We start from the raw sequence: 23,880 nt of genomic DNA, 5'->3' as shown, positions 1-23,880 counted from the left end.
TGTACCTTACGAAGAATTTAATGTAAGCCTTGTCGTTGTCTCAATTGAAGTTAAGTCATAGTTCAATGGATAGTGTGTGATACAGTGAACAGAAATGACCTGTACGAATGAAAGATGTCTAATATTAATGTAGATGTTGTAATGCGTGTGTGTGTGTGTGTGTGTGTGTGTGTGTGTGTGTGGTGTTCTCTCTCTCTCTCTCTCTCTCTCTCACACACACACACACACACACTCTCACACTCACAGTCACACCAGATTAATTTCATTTCGTACATATCTCAACGTGTCCTGCAGCCAATCGTCCTGTATGGTAAGTTTCCTCATTAACGGTACCTTGAACAACAAGCTTCTCCTGTAACCACAAGATTGTATGATATAGTACAGGGTGGTGCCTTGTGCTTGGAGGTTATAAAGGAAGGAGAATGTCCAGTCATCAACAATACAATTCATTGTTGCAGTCAGTTACGCCAGAGAATTACAACCAAGAGAACAGCTACATGCGTGTTTTGGAGCCTGATTTTTTTTATGGTGTGACTTATTTATTCTATTTAATCAGGTCCACACCTAACCTGGCACTTTCGTTTGCAAAGTACCTTTTTAAATAAGCGACCCAGTTTAGTTAACAATGGGCATAAAGATGGCGCAAGGGAGATAATTCCGTTGAAGGAGCGATTAAATGGTTGAAAGTTCCAAGACGTTTCAATCTTTAGTAATACAGATATAATAGCTTCGTGTTTATTTCATGTACTTGATCAAGTTTATTCCTAGTTTATATGCCGTGGGCGTTTGTCTGATGTTCTTGTAGCGAAGGAAGCCTTGAGTAAATATACGCGTCTGACTTCAGATCGGTAGCTGTCACTACAAATGTCAAAACATGTGCCCCATAATAGTCCCAATTTGTCCAACATACGAGCCCATAATTAAAATTAATACCCTACAGCGAGGAACCAAGACGAGTCACGTGACGTAGCGAGGAGCCCGAATGTCAACAGACGCTTGAGCCAATCAACATCGCGGACTCATTTGATAACCACGTGGTTCCCACTGCGATGCGTGATTGACAGCTACGCGTGACTGAGGGTGTTTCAGCCCATGCTAAGACCGCCTATACATATGCGAAATATATTCAATAGTCAAAATACTTGGTATGAGAGGAAGTGAACGTTAGATTCTTACGTTAAAGCTCCGCGTACTCGTTACATGTCGTTTCTCAAGAATGAGTTGTGTTGACATTATGTACCAGCCATATTCAACGGGATTCCCCTATCAACGGACCTCTTCGGAGGCCGTACAGGTAAAATATGCCTCAAAATTGTCACCTGTAATTTTTGCGTTCTTTTTTTTTGTCATGTTGAAGCCTCTTTGATCCTATGCCTCCTGCATTTCAGTTGTAACCAAGTCTTCATTTCAGGCTAAGCCATGGCATACCTTTGTCTAGTATGAACTCACATATCTAACACGGTTGCCATGTCTTACAATCCAGGCAGTATTGGGCTATGTCTTAGAGTAATTCAAAGAAAAGCCAGGCCCCAGACCGTCTAACTGTTACCTGTCATTGGAGTATTAAATTATCGAGTACATTGCAACATTTTTGTTATTCTTCAGGCATTTAGCGTTCCCAGAATGCATGAGCCCCTGGATCTTGGGAGCTACACTGCTTCTGCATCCACATCATCGGCTGTCAAGGAGGAAGACCTAGAGAAGGACCTACAGCCCAAAGAAACTCATTATTTGAACGCAAACTGTGTATTATTAACTTACTTTACTGGAGATACTTCAACGGTTGTTGACGAACACTTTACTCGAGCTCTCAATCAGCCGAGCAGTTTCGGATCAGAAACGCATGCTACCAAGAACCTCATCTCGAAAGGTAAGTTGCATACTCTTTATGGACAGGTTGTTATCATTCTTATGCCGCTATCATGAACACTGATCAGGTCTGTTTTCTTTTAGTCTGTCTTGTGATAGATGTGTTGGCTATCCTCACGGACATATTTATGCTTAAAACACTTTCTAGTCTTAACCACGTACATATAATAGCCTGTGTCCATTCCTATTCCTATCCTCATCCGACATTCAAAATGGGTAGGTGGAGTTTTCATTTTATTGCCACAAATGCATTCTAACAGGATTTCAAATGCATACAAACTGTGGGGACATAGGGCATCTGTGGCAATATTCAATGCAATCCTCAATTAGCGGTTGATTTGTACACGCAATTTAATGTTTATATCAATAATGTACATAGAAAAAATGTAATGATTACAGACTATGGTCAATATCAGTCCATATCCAGTTAAAGATGCATATACATGTGAACGTAATTAAGGTAATAAATAGTACAATAGTATTCAATAATACAGCGTTACGTTCAGGGACAACAATGATATTATGTGGGACAATGTTCATATTTCAGTCTGGTGAATCATGATTACTATAACATGAATAAATATACGCAAACACTGAAATAATATCTTATGTAAACTTGAAAATTATGAATGCAATATACAAATGCACACAGCCATTCTTAAAAAGCATGAGGGGTACTCCAGAACGTTGGCATAAAATTTGCGTCCGTTGTTATTGTAACTTTCCTATAACAACACTATGTTCGTGATGCAGTGTTTTGAATTACGTAACGCACAACAAAACAAAATCGAGTCTAAATCATTCCAAAAATTTTCCCAGGAACCAATGAAATAAATCTTCATGTTTACTAGATACTGAAACAATAACGGTCTAAAAACAGCCCCTTTCCGCACCCCGGCATCAAAACCAAACGGCTTGGGTTTGGTATGGCGAGGTAGCCATGAACTGAAAATGACAACCATATGTTGCTACTTCTTGTAACTTCAACCCCAAATCAGATAAGGCCGGGAAATGAGGACTCTGTCTTTAATAGCCTACAACGGATTTACAAATGTGCATTAAACACCCCTTCAATTTTAAAGTGAAAAAACGCATCCATGTTTTCTCCTTTTTGACAAATTTGATGTTAAAAAACTTATGCACCATAATCTGAATTTAAGATATCTCCAGTGATAATCCTACGAGGTTGGTGTGCCACCATGAATAAAAAACTGCCATCTAATATTACAGTTTTAACGATAAACATTTTGTAATAAAATTTTCAACAAGTGGCAGTTCGACTTAATGTGTTATTACCATAGTGCTAAAGCCATTACGGAGGTTGGGACGAGGAAAGCGTTACACTAGGGGGTCTTGTAAAATTTATTTTGAATATCGACCTTTGTACATATAATTCATAATCCATGTATGTAGACTTTAACACGTACTGAGACAACGTGCTGACGGGCCGCGAACCAAACTCTCTTCAATTTTCACTAAATATGGTAGGAACATTAACTTAAATCATTCGATACACCAGAAGGCCACCGAGAACTGTTTTTGTCCATTGCTACTCCTTGCTTGAGAAATTGGAACTGCCACCGTGCATGGAACTTATGTTTAAAAGTACGGGAGTATTTGAAACAAATCATTCTCATTTGTAGAGATAGGATGTTTCTTGCGCACTTAAACTTTATAAACGCTACATTACCAAAGATTTTGTTCCACTCATTAAATAATTTTGTATTATCTCTTTTCTTTTTCAATATAATAATGTTTTAACATGAACAATAACTCCTACAGGGAGTTGACTCTCGAACATTTAAATATTATGACACTTAACTTTGGTTAAATGTTTCTTTGGTACCATTTATATCAGGGGTTAGCTATGAACCCATCTAATGAGTGAGCAATCATTAGTCTCACTGTGTGTTTTGCTGAATTTCTTTAAACGATAATGTAAATCGAAAAAAAATCAATGTTAATAACTTAAATCTTACTGCTTTGATCAGGCAAAGAGACAATGTATATTTTTTACATCTAAAATACTGTTACTGCTAAGACTAAGGAACATTAGAGTGCTCACTATCTCCAACATGTTGCCTCATAACATTAAAACATAGGAGTATAAAACATTTCCTACAAAATTTATGAACAAAACAATATATTAAAACCGTATTTCACCTTTTTGAAGTTATCAATGGAAACTACTACACCTCCAAGTTCAACTCTGTGGTGGTATTGGTTCTTCTTCACTTAATAGTATGTTCTGAATAACAAAGACAGTTAACTGCTCTTCCTTCTTCTCCCCTCATTTATCTTACAGTTCTTAATCTCATCCCTGTTGAATTTATTAAGAAGAACCATGTGTACCTCCTGTAGGATTCAAATGTCTTACTGGTAATGTAAGCGTCCGTGAAATGGTTTCACAATAGATAAACCAATCGTACATGTTGGTAATTAAACTGATTATCGAGACAACCATCCACATCCCTCCCGATGACCGCTGGGCAGCCTTGGTCACTAAATGGGGAGTATTTGGCCACATATAGCGACAGATCTGTGTGGTCAGCAAACACAGCTCAGACTTTGGACAACTCTTTGATCTTATAATATTTACATGATCTGTTAGGCATACACTGGTCATTGGTCAATTAACGTAATGATATTTACAATGCTACCCACTAGGCCGGACAGCAAGGAGTCACATCTGAAATGGGTAACCCGTACCGCACGTGCTACTAAAATTGCTAAATTGAATCGGGTTTCACATTTATCACAAGAATAAGGTACTAAACACATTAGAGTGCTCACTACCTCCAACATGTTGTCTCTTAACATTAAAACATAGTAGTATAAAACATTTCCTACACAATTTATGAACAAAACAATAGATTAAAACCGTATTTCAAACTATATTACTTCAACGATAAATATATACAGAGTATATTAATATTTCAATGTATTTAACGATAAATATATACAGGGTATATTGATATTATAATGTATTTAACGATAAATATATACAGGGTATACTGATATTATAATGTATTTAACGATAAATATTTACAGATTATATTGATATTATAATGTATTTAACGATAAATATATGCAGGGTATATTGATATTATAATGTATTTAACGATAAACATACACAGGGTATATTGATATCATAACGTACATTACAATACAGCCATGAACATGCTTGTCTTTTCTACCCACTATCTGATAAAAGATTAAAATAAAAGATAAGAAATTTAAATGAAGTAGCATTAATACAATACACGTCAAAACATTTTTTTGTAATTATTCATGCAAAATACTTTCAGCTGACTGGAACAAGGTATATTTTTCATTACCTCGGGCGTTGACAGTGCATACGTAACATAGCAACTACACGTAAAATTCACGAGAAAGGTCAGAGATGAAGCTAAAACACTAATTAACATTTAACTCCCCCCTGCCCCTTTCCCCCCTTGCAAAAGTCCCCCTTCCTTTCCACCACCCGCACTCCCCCACCACGACGATAAACACAGGCCCTCACGTGCAGTGAACCACAGAAAGTCTCAATTTTCCAAAACGACCCTCATAAAAAAGTTTTCTCAAAAAGCTATCAATATCGTGCCTACAAATTAGATTTTTGGAATGAGATTTGAAATGTGACAGTATACTGTGATATAGGAGAGCCTGTTGACTAATCGCTGATATATGTATTCTCGGCCTCCTGCTCCATTACCCCGACCCCCACGGGTTGTCTTCGCCAGGGGTCGTATTCCTGCCCCTCCCCACTCCGTGGGGGTTCCCGCATGTAACATATAGAAGGTTGATGTTTTGGTGGCACAGACTGTATTTTGGCTGTCTGCAGTCAGGGATTTCATAGCGTCATCCGCATGGTGAACACAGATTTTAGATGTAAATTTACGGGGATTTTAGATAAAGCAGTTTGGAAGTATTTTGGGAGAAAATAGACTGGCTGACTTTCGAATTGACAAAATTGTTTAATTTTCAAACTGTGATGTTTACATTGACAACGCAGCGCTTACTGAAAAAATGTGATCAAATCATAAATACGCTCATCAGAGGAAAATTGTTTGATAGGCATAATGTTTGTTTCATATCTATGCCGTATTCAACTAACGATATTTTAACTTTTTTTGAAGGCATGGAACTTAAGGTATAGAAATATTTTGTGTATCATCTTCCAGTGCAAAACTTTACAATATCCCTTTCCTTCCACTAATATTGAAACAAAAGTGTTTGAATTTCTTTGGCAGTTTGTGCAACACAGAAGAATTGTGTGTGACGATATATAGAAATAAGCATTGGATATCTAAATATTATTTGAAAACACAAGATGAAGTGTCACTTAAAATTAACAAATCTTTGAAAGACTAATGTCCCTGTTAATATTTGGGTATGAAGATACCAATAAAAGAATATTATTAATCATAATAATCAGATATCTTCTTAATCATATATGTTCTTGAGCATGTTTCATTACAGACGTTCTTGATACAATTCCTCCATTGTGGCATGGATTGTTTTATTTCTTAAAGTTCTTGAAGTATTCAATAAATCAAATCACATTTATCACCATGTGTAACGTGGTTTTAAAATTATGCAAAAGAAAAATTAATTGTTTTTTGTCTTACGGGTTCGGGGTACATCAATGCAATGAATAAAATAAATAGTGGTTAACTAACTAGCAGATCTATACCAACAAAATACAAATATTTAAATACATCATTTACATTTTATAATTATTATACATAAACGCGACAACAAAAAGTAAAATCTATAGATTAAGAAATAAGAAACAAGCAATGAATTAGGCAAATATTCTCCAGTTTTTTTTTTTATTTGATTAAAATGTCAATTTGTTTTATTTCTTTTTTACATCAACGTCAAGTTTATATTGTTGATGAGAAAATAAATCGCCTGCCGTTGCTATGTCGGCATGAAGTATACCATCATTGATCGTTCCCATGAGAGCTAGATAAACTTTAACCCTCATCTCGACAGGTTCAGCATCGACTTCCAGCAACATTAATCGCCAAAAACATTGCACAATATAAGCAAGATCTGGCGAAAATAGCAAACGCTTTCTTTAAATCGTTTAACACCGCTACAAGCCATGATTACAGTTTATCTCCGAAATCCGACCCCTAGTTTATGTTCGTTTCGGAAGCTTTAAGCAAGGAACATGCTGGCGAATACAACACCACCGGTGGGAACAAGCGACGTAGTCGAGACGCCATGTTGCAAGTTCTAGCATTAAATGCTTTTTCATCCGCTTTCACGGACGCGGATTCGGCGCATTATCCACGTGTTTGTCAACCACGACAGTCGATTAAACATTTAGCGTAATTGAAGGTAAATTACACCCGTGAGGTCTTACATGAAGGGTTTTACGGAGTTCTGATGTTCTTAAGTCGAGTTTTCTATCTGAATAAGTGACAAATCCTTCGATGTGCGGCTTATTTGCTCTTCTTGATCCGCGTGTTAGGGATGCGTGCTGTTGGCAAAAGTCTGCATCGACAGACAAGTTTTAGTGGCAGTTTTCAGGTACTCCTTGCATGTATCATCCCCGAGCGTCGGCTTCCCTGCGGGAGGGCCTTTGTTCTCATTGTAATGTCGTCCGAGAGGGTGACCCGGCAAGGAGCTTCATTTGCTCAAGTCGAATTCGTAGTCCGGTGTGATTTTTCAAAACTGATGGAAATTGGGTAACTGGTTTTCTTTCATGGTTAGCGATGCAAAGTTTGACTTCTTCAGAGGCCATTGCTGTTTTAAACACAGAAACGAGTCACAAGACAATCTGGTAAAAATACGTGTATGATTATGAATATTGAAGCGGTGGTAAAATCTGAAAGGAATTGGTGGAAGGAACCACGTTCGTTTCATTTTGTGATATCTGAGGGAGAATTACTATTCCTTGTCCACCATCAAAATATGTCTCTTATGTATATGATATATATCGAAATATAGAATTTGAACGATTGGCGTTAAAGCTATTCCTCAGTACGATTGTAAGATGTTCATGAAGTCATCAGTGCTGAAGAGAAGTGGTACTGCATCTTTATCAGTTATGGGAGGATTAATTTAGAAAGATGATTAATAGTATCTATGAATTGCGCTAACTTTGTGAGAGAAGGGTTTTTGTTTTATTAAGAACCGTACATTAAATCAACGTACATGTCTGTAACTGTAGACATGAATCCTGCTACGTTCATAAACATATATAGTGTCCGTGGGGTCCGGACGGAATATAGACATTCATGGCACTGATAGAGAAGTTTGTATGATTTCCGCCATGTGATCATGGTTGCTGTTCAGTTTGCCTGGTGAGATAGCTGCTTAGTGTACTTCCTCCATATGGCAGAAGTATACGTGGTATACAGTCGCAGTTTTATACTCGTATAATCTTTTGGGCTTTGTGACATGATTAAACTTTACGTTTAGTGAAATAACTAACAAGATTATATGTAATGGAAAATAAACTTAATAATGGAAAACTGAAATCTGTAATGGTCCGACAATATACCTCAGTTATGTAATTGTGGCTTTTTAATATAATTGCTGTTTTACTAAATACACAAAATTTGTCAACATTTATTTAATTTTGTATTTACATAAGTACATACCCTGTAACAATTCCACGAACTAAGTTATATATTGATAGGTATGGCATTTTCTATTTTCGCACCCGATACCATCCCTTCATCGTGTCAGCCTGTCAACGGCACTTGATTCGGAGTGACACAATCTTTTCACTGCTACACCAAGTTACCGTGTCTTGTAGAAATGGTCACTGCATAGATAATGCACGGTTTATCTTTACAACTTAATTAGTTTGTTCCACGTGTTTTCTGAAAGTCCCCGCTATGAACAGCATCAACCACAATCATACTGCTAACGATAAAACAGGGATAAGCTTTGGAGAAAAAAGCTTTCACGTTAGATCTTTAAAGTTGGCTTACATGCGTACTGTTTTTGGGTGTAAGTTTACGGTTATTTTTGTAAATTTTTTGTTTATTTTAAAAGTTTTCCCTTGGAAGCTGAGTTTGAACACTATCCAGGTGACAAGCCAAGAAGAATTCCAAATATCAATTTCTGGCCTCACATCGAAAACAAACTTAATTGAATCAAAATATTTTTGACACACATGGAGACAGACACATTCAGTATGCTTCTGCATTTTCAAACCCAATTTTCTAAAATAACAAAATATTTTCATTAAGGCGAAAGCAACATTATGTGTACGCATCCCACAGTGCAATGCGCGGAGAAACTGGCTGGCGAAATAACTGGGAGACATTTCCAGGATCGGTTTACAAATACTTTTAGGCAGAGCACGTGCTGTTTAGGATTTTTGGAGTATTTGCAGGCAGTATGATGTACTTCATTACTTTAACAGAACATATTGCTACTTTTGTGATACTTTAGACGCAGGGTGATGCAGTGTTATATAACGAACACAGGGCAACATTCAGGAGACGAAGCTTGAATTAGTTTACTTCATATATTGGGTAACAGGCATTTCTCCACAACAACATAAAGTGATCTGGTCATTTGTTGATGCGGCGTCAAGTCATATTCACTCACCCAGTAATCCACTCTTGGTCATGTAGTTTATGTTGTCACATTTAAAGTTGACAAAGGTAATCTGGTAAATATTTTGAAAATGGTAAGTATTTTATCATTGACCCTTAATACTACACGTCATTCATAATTTGTATCGATACCAGAAAAGGGAAATAATCAATGCGTAACAATGTAAACGCCCATCCAACGTCGCGATTAGATATTTTCATTGCAATAGCGCCGTGCATGCACTTGTGCCTCAGTTTATACCAATCTTGACTAATGACTATTATAGTGTTAGACCACTGAGGTACCAGGTCGCAGTCTAACATTTATGCCATATTCGCAAACACTATACTAACTCCGAGCCGACCTGTCTTTGACGTAGTCCAGTAACGTTAAGCGCCAGGAAGGATTACAACAAGCAGCATCTTTAAAAGAATTTTGTTTTGGGTGTGGATCGAACCATCGACCTTCCGATCTCCAGGCAAACTCTCTATCATGCGGACTACGCTGGTGGTATATACATCAGAAGGTGTTGGGATTTCAAAGAGGTATATCTAATAATGGTTGAAATATAATGCACTTATTGTGAGTGAATGTTGACAGGATGGCTTAAAAAGAGAATGGGGAAAAATGCATATTACGTCTCTCAATGCTAATGATAGTGAAGCGTCTGTGTTAATTATGAATATTGTAACATGCCATCTAGGCATTGCTATAGACATACATCGCTGTTAGAATGGTTGTTATCCCATAGTGCCTTCTTTGAGCTCTGTGCAATGGCTACTCAACATTGACAGCTATATACAGCTCCACGTGTTACCATAATACAGACAGTACGTGGCTCAACAGCTGATGCTCTCGAAATCTCGCGACGTCCAAGTCCGATTTCGATTCCTCACAGGGAATGTTACACATGTGAGGGTCTAGTCGTGATATTGCGTCGTTAACCCTTCACACTTGCCGTTGTTGTACAACATTAAGTCAGTGTTATGTTTGGTTTTCTTCCTTTTTGGCAACGTGTATCTGGTAGTGACTGCGCTTCTAAATATAATCTTTGCATTGTTATCCGGGGTCGTGATCGCCGTTGCAGAAGAGCTCTCTCATGGAATTAAATGTACGTATTGACAGGATGTGAACTTTATATAGTGTATATTTTTGACAGAAGACTTTGAGATAAATGACACTTTTTGATATTTGATACATATGTATTTTTGACGAGATCAACTTAATTTCCAACAGTCCTCTGAGGTTTGTATTTGTGCAAAATAAGCATGTGTGTTTAATATATTTCTTTTGGGTGATTGCAGTTTGAGAAAATGAAACACATACACGGTGAATGTACAACGTTGACGCCTGAGAATAACCAGTCTGGATTATTGGACAGAACACGTATTTAAGAAGCAAAATAGCGCAGAAAACAGAATGAACGGCTAACTGAACATTAGTGATGAAATCGGGGTTTCGCGAAAGTAGAAGCATGTCTTGTTGGAACGACAGCTCACCCCAATCACTAAAAAAATAGTCTGAAATGCCTTTTATTGTATAATATAATTATCTCCTCTAAAAACGAAATTCCTGATGCCGAAGAAGTCTAGTTTTTTATTCTCGATTGGATTTTGTTTCATAATATCTACACCTATTCCAGTTACGGCCCAGGACTACGAACCCACTAGACTAACGCTTAGTCTCTTATGCATAATTTGATAGAAACAAATATCAATCTAAATTGAAAAGGAGTCCCCGTGTGATGAGTTTCGGAAATCTAGACTTGCTTCATTTAGGGCTTTAACATTACAGAAAGGGCTAAGGAGAAGGGAGAATAATGTGGTTCAAGGACTGTGAGACAGTTACGAACTCAAATACATGTACTTATAAGATAGCACCACTTTACCTTTAATGTGTGTTAAGCTTTGTGATGAAGAACGTTATCCATCACCTGTGATTGTGACATTGATTCAACGTGCAGCGTTTGTCACGACAATTACCATGCTAGCGCCGAGATTACATAATCATTAAAGTAACACCACTGCACCCTGACTAGCCAGCTAAACTAATACACTCTTCAAGTGGCACTGTTATCACTGCGTGTTTGTCCGGGGCTTTGTCATCGGCCTGGAATCCATGGCCCGGGAGTTAATCCTTTTGATGTCGCATATTATAAAGTTTAGCGAGCATGTGTGGCATTATGGTATAGGCTGGGCTGGTTCTGATTAAACACTTTCATCCTAAATTAGAATATTTGATTAGCGGTGTTAGGAAGTGCCGTAACGTCTTGGTGTGTTGTACGGCCCATTGTTGTGTATCCCAAATACTAAGTCAATTGTAATATGCATTGTAGGAAATCTATACGTGTTTTCAAAGATAAAAGGAATTGTCATCATATTCATTTTTTTCATAACCCGTAATAATAATAATGCTATAGATAATACGGCTTTTAAACTTTGTGAAATTATTTAAATACACAAAACCATTTGACAAGAAATACCAGAATGTAACATTTCACACTTTTATTTTCTTTCAAAGTGTAAGTAAAACATCAAGGAATATCAAAAGTCAACGCAAGAAAATAATCATATGGATTATTCTTCGAAAAACTTCCATTGGGCGTAAAAGGTAAAGTGGTGGTTAAAATTTTAGAAATGTCACTGATATTGTTTGACAACACCAGGTGTCTGTGATAAAGGCAAGTGTGTCCAGCCTTACCCGTAACACTCAAACAATTTGCATATAAAGTGAGTGTTTGTTGCCTAACAACTGCTTCTGCCATAAAGATAGTTGGGAGTAACACCAAGTTTAATGTATTTCACTGTTATATTTTTTCAAACTGTACGAATATCTAAAATTAAACCAACAAAAAATACAAAATAAACAAACAAACCACCCACCCATAATGAATAAATACAAAAACTGACACAAAAAACAAAAACAAACAATATGAAAAACAAGTTCCTGTGCCTTTCACTGTATTGCCAGTTTGTTGCAATTTGTTTGTTGTGAATGGTTCATAACACACCTTACATCATATAAGGCAGAAACAACATCATGGCGCATACTCGAGAAGATAACAGTGGAGTCGGAATGAGCCGTGTACATTTGAATACCCGCGCCTACCAGAAAAGTGTGATAATGTGCTCGAATCCCAGGTTCATCTTGGTTTTGTCAGTCCACATCCGTGCTCTTGATGTCCATGTCAGGCTTTCTGCTTAAATAAAACTAACCTTGTGTGATATCACTGAAATAGCCATTAAAGTTAGATGACAATCTTGCACATTGTGAAATCAGAATTTATGCATCTTGAACTCATTTCATAATGTTAATATCGTCCAGTAATATTTGTTGAGATATCGTGTTGTTATAATTACACCACGGGCTCCGTTGACGTGGCGCACTATGACAACTATTAATGTGGACCGATGGTTTGACGCTCTTGCTATCAACCACTAGTTTGCTTGGCCCATGTGACGTCGTTTACTTAAACTAATAGTGAGTGTGGCGTACACAATATTCACTAACGTTCGTAACTCCGTACACTTACGACAGTCACGACAGTCACGATGCTGAGATCTGGACCCAAACCACGGCTCAGGGCCCAGATTTTCGAAGCTCTCTTAGCGCTAAGATAGTCGTAAGTTATTGTTAATGTATGGCACTTACGACTTTTTTAGCGCTATGAGAACTTCGAAAATCTAGACCCAGTTCAATAAAGTTATCTTAGCTCTACGATTATCTTATGTCAGTGTTAAGGAATGGGAGATACGCCAGTCCTACTGCTAATCTTTGATCTAATTCCATTTTGCATACAATGACATTTTCACCATTATTTTGCCTCTTGACGCCAAATGGAATCTGTTTCGGAAGACAGTCGAGGCTGATGAATCTCTTTCGTTGACGTTTTATAAGACATACTCTGATTAAACTTGACCATGTTCTTCAAGCACGTCATGTAACCTTGTTCCAGATTGTCCTCCCATGTCCCAGAGGAACTTCCCTCCATCTTTCTGGAACAGCGCCTATCAGCCTTCACCGTCCTTGAGCCACCACGACTTCCAGTTCTCAGCCAACCCTTACTTCTCCACATCCTTACACGGGATCTCAGGTCTCCATCAAGACCCTTGGCACTACTCCTTATCATCGCAGACACACAGTTACCCCCACCGGACAATGCATTATGACTTGTCATACCCATCAATGGCAGGGTCAAGCAGATTCTCGCCCAACTATGGGTCATTACTAATGAATCCCTCAATGAGGACTAGTCAGTTTGGTTCCATGTCAGGACAATGTGATATTAGCAAGGCGTCCGATCCCAGCCGGCCGAGATACCCGGATCCAAGACTTGGCACGGAGTTCAGTACACATACAAGCTTACCTGGTATGTATATATAATTTAGAGACTCTGATATCCTCCCAGAATCCTGTTTGAGTTCCTGGTAGGTCCCAAGCATACTGCTGGTGATGACAGGCGACCAAATGGATTGGACGTCATGTTCTGTGACTTAGTTAATAGCTGTCTTCGAACCACGAGAGGGCGGTGGGGTAGGCAAGTGGTCAAGGCGTTCGCTTGTCACGCTGGAGACATGGGTTCGATTCCCCTCATGGATACAATGTGTGAAGCCCACTTCTGGTTTCTCCCGCCGTGATAATCCAGGAATATTGGTAAAAGCGGCGTAAAACCAAACTCACTCACTCACTCGCACCACGACGGCGTTGCTCGTTGCTCACAATATCGACCACTGTCTGATCCGGTCTATTGTACCAGATCGCCGTCATATAGCTGGAATATTGTTGAGTGCGGCTTTCAAAAAACAATTTTATAAAAACGTTTAAGAGGGCAAAAACATGTTTGTTTGGTTGAAAATGTCATTATTTGTTGTTCCACTTAGGAACATACTACATTATGCATTAATGTAACAATTTGATGACATTTTCTACATACCAACATAATCAGTTAAAGCACATTAACATTAAGCCCGGTGTCATCCACTGTTTGTTTTCTGTAATAATCCACATCACAACCTACATTAAATAATTTTATACGTTTTCATTAATATTTAAGATATTTCATCAGGTTCTGTTTGTAAACATAGAACAAATCAATTTGGATAAATCTACGTTCTGGGTCCTCTTGTGCTCTCGTTATAATGTGAAGTGATTATCAATATGATTAATAATATGAGTAGTTTTCATCTTACACGTGATTTGGGGACATTTTAATGAATGCATTAGCAAGTACAATTACATTTCATTACAAATTTTAAGTATTATATCATATAATATATTTATCAAGAATACAGTTTAAAATGTAGGAAGGTGTACGGTATTAACTGCATATTAACACATCTACACTCCTTCACTCCTCAGGAGATATAAATGATCATAGTTCAACTCCGTTCGGTTTACCACTATAGTTAACACGTAAGAATGGACGCTGTGTGTCTGTTTGGTTCATGTTACAGACATCCAGAAATACCAGATAAATATGGATTATTTTCCTTCCGAATAAGATACAGCAGCATCGTCAGAACATAAATTACCTATTTTAGGAACACTTATTGAAAGCCTCACTTCAAATATTAAGATTATAAAATTAATACAAATACATACTTATGTTTTGGTCAATGTTAAGACATTTCTTTGATGGGCATTTTAGAAGCTGAGGTGATGAAGAATGGTGATAATTGTATGGATATACAACTTCTTTATTCTGGAAAGGCTTTTTTATATACAACTTCTTTATTCTGTGCCTTTCACAGAATAAAGAAGTTGTATGTCAATACAGTTATCATCATTCTTCAATGTTAATCTCTAAAACTGACTAAGAACAGTTAGATTGACGCGTGTTCTTTCACAGAATCGTCTGTATCAGACACGTGAAACTTCACTTGATGGACAATCTTTTAAATTCGTGATAATTAGAGGATCGGAGTAAAACTGGTTCAACTGATTTTCGAATTAGTACGTTTCGTCAGACCACCCCGAAGTCGTTTCAGCCGTTTGAAGTTTGTTAACAAACAACTGCAACTGTTGCGAGGAATATGTACTTCCCCGATTACATCATCGCTGACTCTGAGGGGAAACATACATACATTTATTTACCCAAAACACGCCACTTAAATCTGACAACGAACCCCAACCATGGAACCGCCGTGCCTAATTGAGTAATTAAAACTAGATGTAACGAACAACACTGACAGAAGCGGGGAACAACTGGCCTCATCTTGCTGTCGGCTTGTACATATCATGTTTGTTTCATATCACACACGCTGGCGTAAGGGTGAAGCTTACAACACACTGTGTCTTTCATTTAGGCAATGATAAACAGCAAACATAAACAGAGATAGGTAGGAGATTTATGCATGTGAAGATGGTATGAGCGAAAATAGCAAAGTTCTTGATTTTGTCGTGATGTTGATGTTTTGAAGTGGTATCGAGATGAAGGTTGTTAAGTCGGGTAATCATGAAATAAATTTTGTAAAGGAAACGTCATCTGGTATGTCTGTATGTCTGTATGTATGTATGTATGTATGTATGTATGTATGTATGTATGTATGTCTGTCTGTCTGTCTGTCTGTCTGTCTGTCTGTCTGTCTGTATGTATGTATGTGTATGTATGTATGTATGTATATGTGTGTGAATGTATGTATGTATGTATGTATGTGTGTATGCATGTATGTGAGTGTGTATGTATGTGCGTGTGTGTGTATGTATGTATATATGTGCGTGTGTATGTATGTGAGTGTGTGTATGCATGTGCGTGTGTGTGTATGTATGTGCGTGTGTATGTGTATGTGATATACACGCAGAGAGAGAGAGAAAAAAACCACACGAGAATATACCCTTGTATGTTTATGGATAAATCCATACATTGTATTCTTCACATATTTTGTGATGAACTAACAGAACGACCTTCATCTCGACACCGTGTATATATCTGAACTCAACGGATATAACAATGTTCACAGAGAAAAGTTCAAGAAGTGCTATCATGGGACAAACGATTGGACAAAAAGACAAAAACGGGATGTGTTTCAATTTGAAAAGCCATCACAACTTGAATAAGAACAAATGAAAATGAATTGCGATTAACAATTAATTTCCTGTCCAAATATTATCTTCCGAGGTGAAGGCTTCTGAAAGAAGTTGACAAGGAAAAAGGATGTTTTTGACAAATTACCATAATAATATGTTCCAGGCGTAGAAATTGATCCAGTGACCGCGCGAACAATACTCTTTCTGTAGGGAAGTAAAACCCTGTACATTTTTGTAACGCCAAACTAAATAAAAATATTTGCGGCGAAATTTCATGAAATCCGAACACGTTTCTTCACGTTTGGTTGTACTACTGTTTTTGATGAAAGCTACATTGTGTTCGCTCTACATAACAATAGGCCAGTATTGGACGCACTATATTACTTCTTGACGTAGAGGATCTATATGTCAATACCAGTCACTCCATAAACACTGCCAAGAACGATAATCAAACTCGCCAAAATACTCGGAATAATCAGGTTGTATATCAGTTCTTTCTTTGGATTCAGGTCAGTTCGGTAAGATAGATTTATGACTTTGTTATATACAATTTACATATTTTTTGTATGTAAGTACAAGATAAATTGTTTCATTTTTGACGTTAACGTTTGCATCTTACGTCAATGACGTCGTATTAGGTTTCATGTGAAATTGATCAACACCTCTGGTTTTGAAATGTTAGAAGTGTTTATTATGATTAATATTTTTTAAACGCAAGCTATATTTTTCGTTCTTGTTTATATTCATTTATATTCATTGTGCACAAATAATATAATTTAGTGTAGCATTTATCATAACTTATACCATTATGCTATCACAATTGGTCCTTGTGTGTGATAAGTAACCAGTATTTTCCCGTTGATTAAGAGAGATGTTTATTAATTCATAACACTGTTTATGCGATAATTGATTTGATGTGATAAAAGAGAGGTGACGTCCTCTTTTTCTGCAATTCAAACACAAACGTCAAACTCACATTTTTCAAAGGGGCCAGAGAACAATTACACCAGGACCATTATATAAATCATCAATACGGTTTTAATAATTAGTTGACTCTTTCAAAGTTGCATCTAATAAAAATACTCTTTTATCACTGAAAGGAAGTATTTTTAAAAGAATGACACACCCTCTTTAAATCACAAGGGCTTTGTGGGTCCCAGCCAATGAAGATTGTTATCAAAGGCCAATAAACAATGCTTACTGATATCAGCTAGAGCCTCTTTGATTTTATCTCATTGTTTATCGCCACAAAACACGTGTGAAGTCTAGGAAAAAGGGAAAAATGACTTTGCGAGTTTATTTGTAAATGCGGCTGATTGCCTCAAGTTGAACCTACGAGTGCATTCGGAAAAATGCATACCATGATGTAAGGTTTTTTTTAGGTTTTGGTCTTTTATTACACATTTCCTCCTTTCCGTCGTCGAAAAATTAATTTGGAACGCTGTTTATATATATAATAATGTGACAAGCCAACTTTTGACTTGAAAGCATGCCTTATGATCCAACTTAATATTCAGCGGGAGCATTCAGTAGTTGTTATTGCTTTTTGTTATATTTACTACCAAATTTCAAGGTTTTCACACATAATACTACTGGAGTTATGCCATTTGCTTATGTTGCCTATTTTATATTCACTAAAAGTATTTTTGTGCCAAAAAGGAAGAAATTTTACAAATATATAATATAATTTAAATAAGAATCGCTACTGACAACATGTATATTATTAAAAGACAGAACAATTGATAGATAATGTTAGATAAAAATACGTTGGTTCCATGTTCCATCCAGTCAGACTTGGGTTGCTTTTAAGCTTTTTATGATAAATAATTTCAAACTATACTAATACAAAGTAAATTAAAATAATTAAATAGGTCAGGACATTCGGTGAATAAAGTTCCAGATGACCCAGAAATTAGACATTGAGAAAAAATACATTTTTAGTCATAATTTCACTTGCGCAAAAGTGTTAAGACAGCGTTATGTTGCCAGAAACTACAGATAGGATAGAAGCCAAAGTTATAGTATCCTCTTAGCGAAGTGTTTCAGCTGTGCTCCGCAGTGAACGCTTTGTTGCAGCAAAAAGACACCAGTATCACTCATTACACCAGTGTTAGTTATAACAACACCACTCTCAACGGGGATATCATTCATTAAGTCTGGGTGTTGTACTAGGGTGTTTTTGCAGGAGGGCCTAGAGGTTACTTTGACACAGAAACCAGTGATGAACGATGAAGCTCTTTCCAAGTACCATATATCTCTGTAACGCTTAGAAAGAGAAACACAGCTTTCTAATTTAGACTGGGAAATTTGACCCATGCGAAGAGATACTGTTAGTTCGAGAATTTATCGTCATGACAATAACTATAACCAACGCTATTTGTCTTACAGGCCTGGAAAGTTCCATACAAGAGGCGGGCAAAGACTTATACTGGTTTTAAAACAGCCCTAGCTGGACTTCAGAATATGTGATTTGAGCCATGTTGCATTGGGGAACCCCGCACAGGTGATATTTGCGAAGCTAAGCTGAAAAGGATTGGCAAATCGGTCCAATTACCTTCAGCGTATAGCCTGCAATCGTTGGCCCACGATTCAAGATGGCGGCTTGTCCTTCCGAGTCGAGAGAAAAGCGTCAGCTATATTGGTCGAAGGATCAAGAGGCTCAGGAAAATAATTTGAAATATTTCAGAGAGTCTTAGTCACCCCGTAGCTAAGAAAACTACTGGTGTTTTCTTGAAAAGCTTGGTCCGGACAAAGAAGGGAAAAGCAAAAAGTTGCATCGAGACACGGAACACGGAATGAGGATCAGAGAGTGCGATTTCCGATGTTTGTTGCAAAAATGAACAATTACATACCTTCACATTCGAAGAAATGGTTCTGCTGATGGGCCGAAAACTGTTCTAATGTCGTGAAAATATTTGCAATTAATAATCATAAATATCACTTTTATGGACAGTTGTTTCATATTCATATTCCTGTATCAGCCACATAAAACCAAAGAGGATTCCTGTGTCTTCTTATCACGTGACCACACTATTATTCAGAGATCTGGCAGATTGCTGTCAGTTATTGTGAGTTCTGCATTTATGCCCTGAGAAACAATTACTGTCTTTTTTCTCATGAATAGTCACTATTTTCATTTTATTCAATAATCCGAATAATAGTTTACTTGAGAGTAACCTGGTTTTATATTTAACTGTTACCGCGTTGTTTACGCATTTTATACCCCAAATGTGTTCATAGGCAGTAAAGATAAGCTTTCAGTTAATTTAATTTCCTTTACTGTATTGACTGAATAGACGCACTTGAACTATATTCATATTTTAATACAATACTCAACATCCTAATATTCCTCTTTGGACCATTTCCAAACGAATGAGCAATATGAATATTACTTTTATACATTTCTACCAGTAAGGATGTGGCAACAGTTTTCGTGTAATACACCGTTACTCTTATTACGGTTCTAAAACATGGTGACACGCATGTTTAAATATATTCTTGACGAACTATTTAAGTGTTGTCATTCTCAAGACTATATTCATCCAAATTATTCGCCATGTAATGCATGGCATTCGTTTCTCAAATCATTTCAAAATAAACTGGCCAGGTAGAATAATTTCATTTATATTTCCAACAATTTGAGTTCAGTTTAGCTTATTACCTGAGCTCGTCCTTTCCACACTATAATCGTCTCAAGAGTTACATCGAGTCTCATTTGCCAAACGCTCTCATCATTCTCTTCCATTTATTATATTTAATTATTGCATTCTATTCGTCTTCACTGCCATCGATCACGCCAAACATACCTGTGATAATAAACATATATCATGACATCGTGCCAGTGACGTCACACCCACGTCATCAACGTCATATGACGTCATGTATGAAAATATTGTATATATGAATCATCATCATCATGAAATAAATATCATGTTTTATAACACGTTTGTATTGTCTTTAATTACCATGTTTAGACATGGATACGGTTGTGTAACTGGAAAACACACATATTCAGATATAACGCTGGCCTGAACAAATGATATATATTTTTCATTGTTGTAAACTACGTAAGTATACTACTCAGAAATTTAAGGAAATCTATAATCCTTTCATATTACTATAGTTCATCTGCCATGTCGGTAATGTGTCATGCAATGAAATATGAAATATTGGGTTTCCTTAACTTTTCATGAGTAGTATACATGCTGACCTTATCATGAATCGTTGCTCCATAAACACCAGAACCTCCAAGAACGTCAGATTAGTTGTAGAACCAATGCCAGAACATGGCCTTGTTTGTCTGCGACTTCAGTGCGCCACTTGGTGGCATTATTTTTAAAACTGGAACTCGATGCTTTTATCCAAATTGTGTCAGTGGTTGGTGCTACTGGTGTTGCCCAACATGGCCATACAAACACCGACGCCATCACTGATGTTCAGTGTTCCATTCATATTTTTACCACAGTTTTGCCTTTCGTGCCTAATAGAATCTGTTTCAATGGATATTCGAGACTGACTATTCTCTTGCGTTGACGTTATATAATTAAAGACATATTTTAAGTGATGTCGTTGGCCATCATCAGCTGCAAAACAAAATGTCAACAATGTATGGGATACATAACGACGTTATGTATCACTCAGTAGTTTCAGACAGTTTCTCTTTTACACTTATTGCTTACTATAAATGAAATGGTAGTGTAGTAGCGTTGAAAGGTTCCAACTGTAACGTCACACGATCTTGACGTACACTGACGTATAGAAATGTTTATGTTATCTAAAAGACAGATGAACAGGTTTTTTTTATCGATATTGAGTTAGAATATTTTCTAATACCATATACTATTATCCACTATGCTTTTATGGAAAGCTGTTAACAAAGTTTGTAGTTTTTCTTTGTGCTCTTTACTGGGCAACATTTTGATAGTTACAAAGTTACTTTGAACAATAGATTGCACATTTTCTTTCATTTTGGACAGGTCGACATTTTGATTTAAAAATAGCTATCTGAAAAAGATCAGCTTAGTTATACTAAAACATGTTACCAAATATATTTACCCGCCACAGAAAGAAGAAGTAATTTCAGAACCTTTGAAGAGGAACGGCGCGCTTCCTATTTGGTTCTTGCCTCTTCTTTCTGAAGACGTTGCAATTTGCCTGTGGCATTTCGTGAAACAGCATTTTATGTACCCTTTGACACCAAAGTACTTTAAAGTTGGAATACAGTCGCAGTCGATAAAATGAAGGGTTTCTCGAACAATGCAATATTGATACGAATGCCGATATCCCTGTTTTTTCACAAAGGGCGGTGGGGTGTCCTAGTGTTTAAAGCATTTGCTCATCATGCCGAAGACCCAGGTTCGATTCCCCACATGGTGTGAAGCCCCTTTCCTCGCTGTTGCTGGGTTATTGTTAAATGCGGCGTAAAACTAAACTCACTCACTCGTTCATGTTTCATAAAGGTCAGTGTTTATGGTCATGATAACAACGTTAAACAACGTATAACATGCAAAATGTGTGCTGTCGACTTTACTATTGAGGAAATAAATCCAGCATTTTGTATTCCCAACTATGGGTCAAGTCTGTAACAAATTAAAGGTTATTACAATCATTGTCATATAGTAAGAGGGCGTCCTAAAAGTTGTGTTAACTGACAATTCTACAGCATACATACATACGTACAAAGGACAACATGTCAAGAGGATTCAACTTGGCGCATGGTGACAATCACTGGATTGTCTGGTCCAGACCCGATTTGTTTACAGCATCGTATAGCTGTAATACTGCTGAAACCAATAGACTCATGATATTGTGAAAACTGTACAATCGACTCTGCTTTTAGCAGAGATTTTTTATGGATGTGGAAAGGGTTTTGCCGTTTCTAATTATATTTAAAGCCGCAATGAGAAATAGTTCAGCTATATAACTGTGACTTCAGCTATCTCCTCTCAACATCTTTTAAACAATCACTCATCACGATGACAAAATCCACAAGCCAATTCACACATTGTGGACTCCGACCTATAGTCACGTTTTCCTAATATGGGAGAGGTGAGGTCGTTAAGCTGAGCTAGACAAATGGTTGATAGTGAGAGCACCAGGATAGATTTTAATGCGAAGAACACATGCGGAAGCCGTGAAGGATAACTCGTGTTTCATGTATTCTGGAAGGCCCACGAAGATAAGATCATGTTGCCTCATGCAAGATTGCTTTGTTGAAAAAAATGAGACACACGACTGTTTACAGCAATTACATACATACTCTTTGAAGTTGTTGTTTTTTCTCACAAGAAAAGCAGGGTTTCAAATTATAACTTAATAGTATTATACCGTAGCTGATGTAACTAAACCATATCCCCTCTAAAACACTAAAACACTACATTTGTTTTTTACCCTTTGTCAACTTGTAAGACGAGCATTAACTTTACGTTATGTCGTGGGAATTAACATATTTGTTAACAATAGTTCACATAATAAAACTTGAAAACACAGATGAATGTGTCAAAATTTGAAATATACACAATCTGATTGAGAATAGATAAAGGATTTACAACATTTCCTATGTGTTTCTGAATAAAAAGCACATAAATCGTGGCTTGCAATTGACAGTGAAGTTAAATTTCAGAACCCACATTGATTTATTCCGATTCAACGCAATGTAAAACTGGGTGGCAATGAAAATTAGTTTCATGAACTATTCTCATAAATAAGAAACTGTCTTTCGGTAAATACTATCGGCGACAGAAGCAAATTGTAGCGCAAGGGCAAGGTCGTGACGGGACTTTTTGCAGCATACATAAACACGAGATGTCGACGTCAATTAAAAGCCAAATGAAAAGAAAACAAAGGAAATAGTTCCGTCACGGTTTGATTGAGAACGAGATTCTCGCGATACCGAGATTTTGCGTTGTTACTCGAATCCAGTACCAAACAAAGACTTGTAGCATCTGATTGTTGTGATAATAAGCTGGAAAGCAGAATTTGCAAAACTTACTGAACCTAAGAAACGTACATAAGATCTTTATGTCCCATTGATAAATTAAGACATTTATCTAAGATGTAGTTCGCGGTAGGAGGAATAGGTCTTTGAGAACAGACGCCTGCTTTGAAGCATCTGGGGAAATTGCTACGATAATTTTCGGAATAACACAGTGACATTTTATCACGATGAAATGCATTGTAGTCGCTGTTTGTGTTGTACAGGCTCTAGTTATGTCATCAAGCGTGGCGTGGTTGTCTGGGGAGTATTATATATCAAGCCCATAATGTTTGTCTTTATATAACCATTGTGTTGGCATGTTGGGACGTAGCATGCAGAATGGTAGTTGAGTAATGCTACTTTCATATAAGAACCGACTGTAAACAATTCAAATAAAACTATATATTCTGAGTTGATTATGAATATATTTTGATTCATAT

General features: G+C 37.0%; 1 protein-coding gene across 1 annotated transcript; it reads left to right on the top strand.

Annotated features, from left to right (window-relative positions):
- Window positions 1–1,196: 1,196 nt before the first annotated feature.
- LOC124254595 (transcription cofactor vestigial-like protein 2) lies at window positions 1,197–20,365 on the top strand. Its single transcript, XM_046688428.1, has 4 exons — window positions 1,197–1,294; window positions 1,606–1,870; window positions 13,394–13,807; window positions 18,853–20,365. The coding sequence occupies exons 1-4, from the start codon at window positions 1,217–1,219 to the stop codon at window positions 18,900–18,902; spliced, it is 807 nt and encodes a 268-aa protein (XP_046544384.1). The 5' UTR covers window positions 1,197–1,216; the 3' UTR covers window positions 18,903–20,365.
- Window positions 20,366–23,880: the final 3,515 nt, after the last annotated feature.

The sequence above is a fragment of the Haliotis rubra genome, unplaced genomic scaffold, assembly GCF_003918875.1.
Source record: "Haliotis rubra isolate DU_JTF1 unplaced genomic scaffold, ASM391887v1 Scf577, whole genome shotgun sequence".
NCBI lineage: Eukaryota > Metazoa > Mollusca > Gastropoda > Lepetellida > Haliotidae > Haliotis > Haliotis rubra.
Note: the sequence above shows the minus strand (reverse complement) of the source record. Positions and strands in the feature narration are given on the sequence as shown.

Excerpts from the sequence above, each read along its gene's own strand:
- LOC124254595 (XM_046688428.1), top strand. The coding sequence starts at position 1,217 with ATGAGTTGTGTTGACATTATGTACCAGCCATATTCAACGGGATTCCCC. Across the intron at positions 1,871-13,393 it reads CAAGAACCTCATCTCGAAAG|ATTGTCCTCCCATGTCCCAG; the intron begins GTAAGTTGCATA and ends ACCTTGTTCCAG. Across the intron at positions 13,808-18,852 it reads TACACATACAAGCTTACCTG|GCCTGGAAAGTTCCATACAA; the intron begins GTATGTATATAT and ends TTTGTCTTACAG.